The sequence below is a fragment of the Xiphophorus maculatus genome, chromosome 9 (genome assembly GCF_002775205.1).
Source record: "Xiphophorus maculatus strain JP 163 A chromosome 9, X_maculatus-5.0-male, whole genome shotgun sequence".
NCBI classification, from domain to species: Eukaryota; Metazoa; Chordata; class Actinopteri; order Cyprinodontiformes; family Poeciliidae; genus Xiphophorus; species Xiphophorus maculatus.
The window spans coordinates 27,639,084-27,649,555 of NC_036451.1; the positions used below are offsets into that span (position 1 = coordinate 27,639,084).

Consider the following 10,472-nt stretch of genomic DNA (forward strand, 5'->3'; position numbering starts at 1 on the left):
TTAGAGTTATGATACTTTTCTACTAAATATATTCTAGAAACACAGCCCAATCAATCACTACTAAAAGTTACACAAAAAATGTAAAAAAAATAAAAAAAAAGACCCCAATTAATCAGTTCTTTTTATTTTCAATTTCCAAAATCCTAAGGGGTGAGTGAATGTGTTTTGTTCTGATGAGACCAAATAATAATAATAATAATAATAATAATAATAATAATAATAATAATAATAATAATAATAATAATAATAATAAAAAGAAACATCTATCTATCTATCTATCTATCTATCTATCTATCTATCTATCTATCTATCTATCTATCTATCTATCTATCTATCTATCTATCTATCTATCTATCTATCTATCTATCTATCTATCTATCTATCTATCTATCTATGCATTCTTTCACACTTTCTGATGTAAAAGTTGAATTCACGCATAATAAATAAATAATAAATAAACGCATTAATATTAATTATTTTTTTTTCAAATAATGCCAAATGCCAAAAATGATAACAAAGATTTTCTAAGGCAATTTTTTTTTATTACTTTCGTCAAAGTCAAAAGTTTAAATACAGTAAGATTACTGTGTCTTTAAACAATTTGGGACATTTAATATCACGTCTTTGGAAGCTTCTAGTATGTGTCTTTTTATATAGCATACGTACTTCTGGTTTAGACTATATATATATAGTTAATTTAAATACAACCTTGCTAAGATTATACATTGGCAATCTCCTTCAAGACAAAACTCCGGAGTCCAAACGCTCCTTAGAATGTCTACACTGCGCATGTGTACGTTGTAGTCGAAGCTTGCGGGTGCGAGCTACACTTGCTAGCTAGTTTTGTTCCTGGATCTTTACCATAAATAGCGTAATTTAGGGTACAAATATGTCAACAAGTGACTTTTATTTGAGGTATTATGTGGGACACAAGGGGAAGTTTGGACATGAGTTCCTGGAATTTGAATTTAGACCTGACGGTGAGTGTTGTTTGGCGGTAAAACTGAGGGCTATAGTTTCCTCCGGTGAAGCTAACATTGTTAGCAGCAGAGTTTTAGGAGGCCGCAGCGGATCCACAGCAAGCCGAGAGTGCAAGATTGATTCTGTAGATCAACATATGACCACAAACCCTACAAATCGGCATTTAGGGTGTTGTACTGACTCTGTGCAAATTTAAAATGAAATCAGTAATAATAAACTATTTTGATTTTAGGGCGTATAAGCCATGTGGCATTTAGTTTCGTGGCTCCTCCTCATGTGTAGCTCATTCATTGTATGTTATTTTAATGGAAATCTTTTCTTAAAGGTAAGCTGAGGTACGCAAACAACAGCAACTACAAGAATGACGTCATGATCAGGAAAGAGGTAAGTTACGGTCAATTTCTGCTGATTATTTTTGACGTAAAACTGCCTCCAGCGTGAATAACGTCTCATATGGTCTGTGGTGTTGTTATTATGCTCCCTTTGGAACAAACATCTGCGACAGAATAATTATTGGCCATATATTTTATTGATGAAGTGTTTTTGTTTTCCATCCATGAAGTGATATGATTAGGTAGATATGAAATGTACATGAGATGAGGTGAGATCAGCTTCGTATTTGAATGAATTACACCGTTACGATACATTACTGTGTTTCTCCTCTCCACCAACCAGGCATATGTACACAAAAGTGTGATGGAGGAGCTGAAACGCGTCATTGATGACAGCGAAATCACCAAGGAAGATGATGCACTGTGGCCGCCTCCAGACAGGGTTGGAAGACAGGTTAGTAAGGATGTGATCCTCCCCACTTTGATCCACATCAGACCAAAAGCTTTTTATTTAATAAATATTTTAACATCTCTGAAATCTTATTTGAGCGAGATCTGACTTAGTCGCGCAGGTTATAATGTGATCTTATACGCGCTTCTTCAGACTCTGTTGAGTGTTTATAATTTTAGATGAAATATTTCATAAAATGTCAAAATTTCATAGGTACTGCTTTGGGTGTTGTCTTTTTTTATTAATTTTTAATTTTGAATAGATCAGATGACATGTTTGAAAATGTTAGGATTTTGCATTACTTGCTTCTTTTCATTCTTACTCTTTGATAATTGTTTAAAATTAAATAAGTAATTTAAGGTTAGTCTATTTTAATTGTTCCTTTATAATTATTTTATAAAACCGATCAGGTGTTTGAAAAATTGCTTTTATTATATCTGGACGTGTCTTTAACCTGCGATTGTGTTTGTTTTCAGGAGTTGGAGATCGTCATTGGAGACGAGCACATTTCATTTACAACTTCCAAAATTGGCTCTTTGATTGATGTCAACCAGTCAAAGTGAGTTCCACTTGAAAACAGTGCGTTACTGTTCACATGTGTTACTGTTCACATGTGATACGGTCAGAAGGGGCTGAACTTGAACTGTCCTGCTTCATTTCAGGGATCCTGAAGGACTCCGTGTGTTTTACTACCTGGTCCAGGATCTGAAATGTCTCGTCTTCAGTCTGATTGGGCTCCACTTCAAGATCAAGCCCATCTAGAATGTCCAATTGGAAGACTTTAGTTACGTTAACTGATGTTTTTGTTGAACGACCGCTTTTGTACATTTGCTTTTGGTGGAAGTTTTTATTTTGAATAAACAATGAAAATGGAAATGGTGTCCTTTTGATTCGTCAGCTGCCAAAGATGTGCACTGAGCATCTGATTATCAGAAATGCTACTACTGGTGATTTGACTGGTTTAAATTATAGTAAATCATGGTTAATACAAAATATTTGAGAAATATTGAATTAAATTAGGACAGGAGTTTGGATAAAATGCTAAAGTTAGAACTAAAGCTTGTATTTTTTCTAGTTTTATTCCTCAATAAAATAAATGTACCAGTGTTTCACAAACTGAACATTTACTAGAAAGTAACTTGTAGAGTTGGATTTTCTGTTTAATTTTATTGTATATTGATGTTTGTAATCTGTCAAATGACTGCAGATGTGAATTAGCTTAAGTTATAATCTGGTACAGTGCTTCAAATGGAGACATGTTTAAGCTGTACACTGTCCTTTTTTAAATATAGTTTATATCTGCATTTTGTACAGGAAGACCAAATTTCAGTATTTATTTACAAGAGGTGACAAATATTGAAACAGCTGATATATTTAAGTCCTGAGGGAAAAAAAAGAGTAAAATTCACTAGTTTCACTAAAGTTTTTAGAAACCATTTACTAGACATGCTGTTAAAGATTAATCTCTTGTACTCAAATATCCAGAATAAAAAAAAAAAATCTAGAAATTTAAGTCCAGAAAATGGTGGAATTTTGAATTAATGAGATGGAATCCAAGATATTTAAATTTTATTCCAAAGGACAATCACAATAAAGCTGTATTATGAAACAAAGACAGTTAAATCATGTGAATTACAGTAAATATTAGTTCTGATTTCTGTTCACATTTCAGTAAGGCACAGCTTCTTCCAGAGGACGACTCTGCAGCTGCCTGTTGCTCTGTAGTTTCTTCCCAACATGTCAGCGGTTTAAATTTCATTTCTTCATTTGCCTCCTAAAAATCCTGGTAATACAAGTAAATTTTTCCTTGAATGTTAACGGATGGAATTAGCTACGCTGAAAGACAAAAAGATTATTTGTGGTGATCAGGCACACCGTCATCTTTTAACTCAAAGGTTTCCCTTCCACAACACTGAAGATGTCCTCCAAAGACTTGTGGACGCACTGCAGAAACTCGTGGACGTTGCGAGCAGGATAGGCGGACACGTTGCAGCCGATCCAGTTGTCATGGACACCGTAACCGACGCCAAACCCGTCGGGCACCACCGGAGCGAAACCCCCGAGGCTGACGGCGGGGCTGGTGAGCGTGCTGGTGGACAGGATGTTGTGGTTTATGGCGCCGTAGGCTGGGTCAGTGTACAGGCTGGGCAGAGATTGACCCTTAGAGTTGGCAAGGTAACGCAGAGCAAACAGGTGGCGGTCAAACCCTTGACCTGCTCAGACAGAAGAAGAAAAATATTGCATATGATTTCCACATATGCATTAGACCTGCATAGTGCTTTTCAGGACACTCAAAGACATGAAGTCAGTCATTTCCAGGTTAGAAGCTGGGGTCAAACCCACTAATCAAGTTGATTGATCTGAAATCAATTTGGCTTACAGATTAACCTGAGTTAAGAGTTTTAATAATTTCAGTAATATTATTGAAATAATTAGCTACATAGAGTAGCTTCAATCAGTGGGTTGTCTTTTGAAATGAACATTTTATGTCTTTCTAATTGTATGTTTTATGTGGTCTGCTCTTTATCAGGATTGCTGCTTTTAAGGTGTTTCAGAAATAAAGTGTTGTGGTTTTATTGATAACGTTGATATAAAAACTTCGCCCAATATCGATATCCAATATCATCTTTGCTGTTATGGCTGAAACCAATATCATATATATTTCTCTACCTTTCTCTACGGTGAAAAAAACCAACCACACCGCTGACACTGCTTCAGTTAAACATCTCCCAATCCCAACATCACATGCCCCGCCCCCTCCCTCTCTACAAACACAAACCACCATATCGGCCCAGTTTTACTTGTTGAAACAACATATATATATATATATATATATACACACACATATATATAGGAATAGAAAGGTTTACACACCCATAGCTGCCTCCTTGGTGAGCTGGCCGTGGTATTTGGAGCATTCATTGAGCATCGCCCGCAGCTCCTCCACGCTGTGCTTGCCGGGTTCACGAACAAAGGCGTGTGAGCAGTGTTTGGTGTGGACGGTGGCCGGTCGGATGGTCTCTGTGCGGCCGTGTTTAAATGCTGCAGTGCTGCAGGACTCGTATGTGGCCGCCGTCTGGCCGTACTGCCTCAGGAAGGCCATCTGAAAAGACAGCTGGGCTACGGCGTCTGGACTCAGCTTGCTCTTCTTCAGCTGCTCCTTCCCGCCTTTCTTGAACTCGATGGCGGCAATGGTAAGCTTCGATACGGCCGAGTCAAAGTTCTCTTTGGCTTTCTTGATACCGCTCTCCAGCTCTCTGTCCAAGTGGAACTGCAATCTGCGGACAGCGGAGGCCGAGTCCACGGCTGCCGGGGCAGAGTCTGGGTGCACCAGCGGCTTCTCTGTCGTGTCTTTGAACACCTCGTTCTGAAAGCGGAGAACGGCTACTCCGTCGCCCCAAGAGTGCTCAAAGTTAATAGCCGCCTGACCGTCCTTGGCTATGATGATGCTGAAGGACTTGTCATACCAGCGGTTGCAGCCGTCGCCGTGCAGCATGTTGTGGGATATGTGAATGTGGTCCCGCATGCTCTCTTCATCCAGGCAGAGACAGAAGAGGGCGCTGTCGACTAACCCCAACGCCTCTGCGTTTCCAGTAGCTACCAGCTTCTCCCTTAACCCCGCCCAAACATCCCTGTTCTCACTGGTCAGGATGCCCAGAGGCAAGGAGGGCGCCGGTGTCGAGTCAGACAAAATGTACTTCAAGTGGGAATGGATCTCTGCCGGCTTCACCAAATTCCCGTCTCTGTCCACAACGTCGAATACATACATGTTGCCTTTTCGCATGACTAGCAGATGTCTGCCCTTGTCATCGGTGAGGAGCTCATCCCGACCGCGTTTCGGGATGCGCGTTGAGTTGAAGAGGCGGTAGTACTGAGACATGTCTAGAGGGTAGGCGTTCACCATGTAGGCTCCGTACCAGGACAGGGAAGACGGAACCCAGCGGATGAAGTTTTTGAAGCTGTCCGTGTCACTCTTGGCCGGGTTGAGGTGGAAAACCTCCGGCTCCAGTAGACCCACTCGCAGTGTCTTCATAAAGCGCACGGCCGAGCACACCATGTTAGTTGACCGCACCAGCTGCTCGTTGTACCCCGCCTTGGGATCAGGATTGAAGGACATGAAGGGGTTGAAGTTCAGCACCACAGAGTCACGCGCAGACAGATACATGTCGAACCAGGGACCTGATGAAACAGACTCATTAGATCCTGTTGTCATCTGTGAAGCCACTGAAGGGTAACGCGCCCACCTGAGATGTAGCTTGTGTGCTTATTGGCCTTGTCCTGAGCCACCAGTTCCTCGTGGAGCTGTTTTCCCACTCCGTTCTGGAAATCCTGAGCAATTTTCTCCGTTGTTCTGAAGACAAAAGATGAAGATGACAACATGTTCAGTTTCAAGCATCAAATTATAAAATGCATTGATAATCTCAATAGTAACTTACGTGAACTGGCCATCATCCAGCAAAGGTTTCTGGGCAGCTAAATACCTCCTGATGGTGTCCTCCAGCTTGGGTACGGGGAGTCTACAAGGGCAGATTTGGCAGAAAAAAAGGGGACCAACAAACCTTAATGAGTGGATAATGCTATGCCTGTTAGTTGAATAATAGCAAAAGGTTAAAATTGGTTTGACTTTCCTGCATTTCAGGTTCCACCACATTTCAAGCATTATGGCAAAGGAAATGTGGTCTGCTTTCACTGGAGTTGTAGCCTTCAAGTTACCACGATGTTCTAAAACTTCTGCTGTTGTGATCATAAATGTGGAAATGAGCTTTGCCCAATACCTTCTCAGAGCCTGACCTTAGGATCTGCTGGTGAGAATAGGCTGAATAGTCTTGTTTATATTTGTATCAGAGCACATGACGTTTATATCCTCCAGAAAGCATCAAATCATTCTGATTACTGATCTGTGGCACGACAATACACTGGTTCCATAAAAGGCTTGTAGATCCAACGTATCTCACATCATGGTTCATGTGGACATCCTGTGCAGATAAAAGACTGCCTGGTCAGTTATGGGACTATCATCGTTTGATAACTAGGGGCACAATGATTGCAGTCTTCTGGCTGATTATCAACCTTTAAAAAGTAAAGATTGATAATATATCGGCACTACCATCAGTTTTGGTTATTATTAGTCAGTTTTGTAACATACATGAATTTGTCCGACAATAAAACTGGCCTGGGCCAATATTAGCAATCAATATAGTTGTTGTTTGTTTCTCGAGGAGGAAGGGAGGAGACTGGTCATGTGACAGAGACAGTGATGCAGCGCACGATTGTGGGGAGTTTAACTGAAGCAGAGAGGTAGTGGTAAAGTCAGTGGTGTGGTCGTTTTTTTCCAAGGGGTCAAATGAGTAATGAAATATAACATTGGTAAATATCGATTATTGGAATTTACAGCAATATTAATATAAGACATTGATATTGCCCCAAATTTTAATATCAGTGCACCAGTTTTAATAAGCCCGATATGGCAATTCTGATTTTGGCCGATACCATTTTTTGTCAGAAAAGTTACTAAATATAGCAACAACATTTACTAAGTTGGTAACATAGGAGTGGTTACTGTTATCCATGCACATGCAGATGTAACCTGGTGTGCGGGTCTGTCAGTCAGCCATCTTTCATGACAGAGTAAAACGTCACAGTAGACAATTTCCCGATATTTGCGACCTTTTAGTGCTCCTTTGGTTTCTGTTAGTGACCATGTATTTTGCAGCCAAATAATAGCTCAAAATAGCCAAATCTATCTTTGTAAGCAGAGGGAAAAATACAAAGTGGTCGCGTTCATTAAGAAAACTGACCGGCAGTGTGCAGTCCAGCATTACTTTATGCACCATCCAGTCAGAGAAAACTCTGGTTACATACAACACAACTTTTTCTAGTTTCTCCTTAAAACGACTTTAAATTGTGTGATGGTAAATTTTCACAGTTTTGCTAGGTGTACCTTCGTACCAGCATGCTCAATGTCAAACAATGCCAGATTAAATAAGACTTGTTTCTTTACTCTATTGTAATCCTAGGTCTCTCTCTCTGAAATACAATGGATTAATGGAAAACATTGGAATTAACAAGATGACATGTGATACACGTTTAGCTTTAAAATAAAAAAAGTATTTCGAATTAAATACAAGTTCCAACATGTGGTTGTAATATTTGTTCCAATTAGTAGTTTACAGTAAATGTAATTTATGGCAGTTTAATTAGTTCAGCAAGTAACCTAGGGTTGTTATGTTTATATGTTTACATATTGAGTTCATAAGGGTTTATGTGCTCTGTCATATTGTTTGTTTTTAATTTTTGTGACATGTGATTTATTAAATGCCCTGACCTCGTGCCTTAATGAGGTGGCCAGCATCACATCTGATCACTCGAGTTAGTTGAAAAGTGAAACATTTAATTTTGTATTCTTTACCGCCACCTTGTGGTCACCGAGCAGAAATCAAGCGTACCCTTTTACCTACATTCGTCCTTAACCTTCTTTTATTCGAAAAACCTTATTAAAAATCCACTGAAAGGTTCAATGTAGTACCGACTAACATTAGAACAAGTCAATTACAGACCCCCTCTTTAACAAAAGTCTTCTTTTCATTGGTTTTCCTACCTGGGCAAACTCTTCTGGTAATGCATGGATGGAACGACGCTTTGGTGCAGATAGTCCGCAGAAGAAGCCGTCCTGCTGCTGTAGCACCGAGCTGAGATCCTCGCCGCGGCTCTTCTTAAATGAAGCTGACTCCCAGGTTTCCTCAGGCAGACAGCGCATTGTGCTGACAGCAAGGTGGCCATGGCGTTAGCTAACAACCAAAGTACAGAAACCGTTCACAGGGAGGTCTAGTGCTATGGCCAAAGGTAAAATGCTACCAAGTCACCGCTGTCAGCAGGTAGACACCACTGCTAACACCGGCGGCTAGCAGTAGCAAGCTGCCTTAGCTTAGCCTCTTTGGCTTCAGAAGAACACAAGTTTGAAAATGCGCGCTTCATAAATAACTTATTATAATTTCAAAACGATTAAATGACACGGTTTTCATTTAATGAAACAACAAAAATAAATAAACAGGAATTGAATTAACAGGAAGTCTAACCAGTACAACAAGTCACGTGATTTGTTCTGGTCGTGGACCTTTCCGGGGTATCCAAGTCCACCTCGCTGCAGCACACAGAAAGGGGAGGGGACGGACCACTGTCAGGACGCTATTTCCTATATTATTCGGGGTGTCCCGTTTTTATTTTCTTTTAAAATATGTGATATATCTTCACCTTTAGGAAGGATATTCACTCTCAGTATGTTTTTGATCTTCTCTCTCTTATTAACTTGAAGTAAATAAGAGAGTAAACAGATAGTAAATCTGCTCCTTAGTCGCATCTTTTTGGCACTGCTACTGCCTCTAGTGGCGTGGGGGTGGTAGCACAACTAATCTAATTATATTACTAAATCAGAATACCACAAAGTCTTTATTATTTACTATTAATTTTGGCAGATGCGACTAAGGAGCAGATTTAGAAGTACACCGAAACCAATTTTTTCAGTCTTTAATATCATGTATAAATTGGTTCAGACACTGTCACATAATTTATCATTTGACATTAATAGAACAGGGGAGAGCGCGAACGCAGTCCCCCACTACCATAAATTGTGCAGTTGAGATTCTCCCATGTGGAGAATTCACAGAGGTCAGATCGCTGCAGTGCAATGGCTGATCTCACCCTGGGTGATCCACCTACAGGACCATGGAGTCACTCCTGCCAGGTAAGTATGCCGTTCATTCCTCTGATTGACGATTAGCAACTTCACACATCTGGTTCTGACTCAGGGTGGGAAATAAAATATTCCTTGAGTCACTTTAGGATTTAATATTTAAATTTAAACCCACAGTCGGAAAATACAGGAGTTCTTCCACAACACCAGCAACACCAGGAGTATGTGGCAAGGCATAAAGGCGATCACAGATTTCAATCCATCCTCCCCCCCAGTGGGTGAAGTTGATGCTGACTTTTTAAATGGACTCAATAACTTCTTTGGGAGGTTCGAGGCACTGAACAGTACTCCGGCAAAGAAAACTGTTCCCCACCAGGAAGAGGAGGCACTCTGCCTGGACACAGCCGATGTGTTGAAGACTCTGAAAAGAGTCAACCCACGGAAGGCCCCAGGCCCCGACAACATACCTGGGCGGGTGTTCAGGGAATGCGCAGGTCAGCTGGCTGGTGTCCTAACAGACATTTTTAACACCTCACTGGACCAAGCCACAGTGCCAGCCTGTCTCAAAACTGCCTCCATCATTCCGGTGCCGAAGAAACCTCAAGTCACCTCTTTCAACGATTACCGGCCTGTGGCACTGACTCCCATCATGATGAAGTGCTTTGAAAGGCTGGTAAAAAAACACATCGTCTCCAGACTCCCCTCCACATTCGACCCGTTCCAGTTTGCCTACCGCCGAAACCGCTCCACTGAGGACGCTATCTCCTCCGCCCTACACCTGAGCCTGGCTCACCTGGAGGAGAAGAACACTCATGTGTGGATGTTGTTCCTGGACTTCAGCTCAGCGTTCAACACAATCATCCCACAGCATCTGGTAGAAAAACTGGGACACCTGGGCTTCAGCACCCCCCTGCGCAACTGGCTGCTAGACTTCCTCACCGACAGACTTTGATGATCCACACTTTTCAGATTTTTATTTGCCAAAAATTCGAAAACCATGTAAGATATTATTTCCGTT

At 40.8% G+C, this 10,472-nt stretch overlaps 2 protein-coding genes and 1 non-coding gene across 4 annotated transcripts; 1 reads left to right on the plus strand and 2 right to left on the minus strand.

The window, feature by feature from the left end:
* The first annotated feature begins 784 nt into the window (after window positions 1-784).
* LOC102233713 (protein mago nashi homolog) lies at window positions 785-2,640 on the plus strand. The gene is made up of 5 exons (XM_005815383.3): window positions 785-980; window positions 1,307-1,365; window positions 1,657-1,767; window positions 2,241-2,323; window positions 2,427-2,640. The coding sequence occupies exons 1-5, from the start codon at window positions 890-892 to the stop codon at window positions 2,524-2,526; spliced, it is 444 nt and encodes a 147-aa protein (XP_005815440.1). The 5' UTR covers window positions 785-889; the 3' UTR covers window positions 2,527-2,640.
* A 676-nt stretch (window positions 2,641-3,316) lies between these two features.
* Window positions 3,317-9,940, minus strand: cpt2 (carnitine palmitoyltransferase 2). 2 transcript variants are annotated; one of them, XM_023340212.1, is made up of 6 exons: window positions 9,922-9,940; window positions 8,363-8,552; window positions 6,201-6,281; window positions 6,009-6,115; window positions 4,639-5,943; window positions 3,317-3,977 (listed from the first exon to the last, which is right to left on the minus strand). In XM_023340212.1, exons 2-6 carry the CDS (start codon window positions 8,542-8,544, stop codon window positions 3,649-3,651), a joined length of 2,004 nt encoding a protein of 667 aa, XP_023195980.1. In that variant the 5' UTR covers window positions 8,545-8,552; window positions 9,922-9,940; the 3' UTR covers window positions 3,317-3,648. The 2 variants fall into 2 exon arrangements, with proteins under 2 accessions (XP_023195980.1, XP_023195979.1); XM_023340211.1 differs by lacking the exon at window positions 9,922-9,940 and adding an exon at window positions 8,841-8,916.
* Window positions 9,352-9,513, minus strand: LOC111609801. The gene has a single exon (XR_002753340.1). It is a non-coding gene; the product is annotated as a U1 spliceosomal RNA (small nuclear RNA).
* Window positions 9,941-10,472: the final 532 nt, after the last annotated feature.

Coding starts and splice junctions, on each gene's coding strand:
- LOC102233713 (XM_005815383.3), top strand. CDS start 890: ATGTCAACAAGTGACTTTTATTTGAGGTATTATGTGGGACACAAGGGG. Junction 981..1,306: donor ATTTGAATTTAGACCTGACG/GTGAGTGTTGTT, acceptor CTTTTCTTAAAG/GTAAGCTGAGGTACGCAAAC. Junction 1,366..1,656: donor ACGTCATGATCAGGAAAGAG/GTAAGTTACGGT, acceptor TCCACCAACCAG/GCATATGTACACAAAAGTGT.
- cpt2 (XM_023340212.1), bottom strand. CDS start 8,544: ATGGCCACCTTGCTGTCAGCACAATGCGCTGTCTGCCTGAGGAAACCT. Junction 6,116..6,200: donor CTGGATGATGGCCAGTTCAC/GTAAGTTACTAT, acceptor TTTTGTCTTCAG/AACAACGGAGAAAATTGCTC. Junction 5,944..6,008: donor GCACACAAGCTACATCTCAG/GTGGGCGCGTTA, acceptor CTGTTTCATCAG/GTCCCTGGTTCGACATGTAT.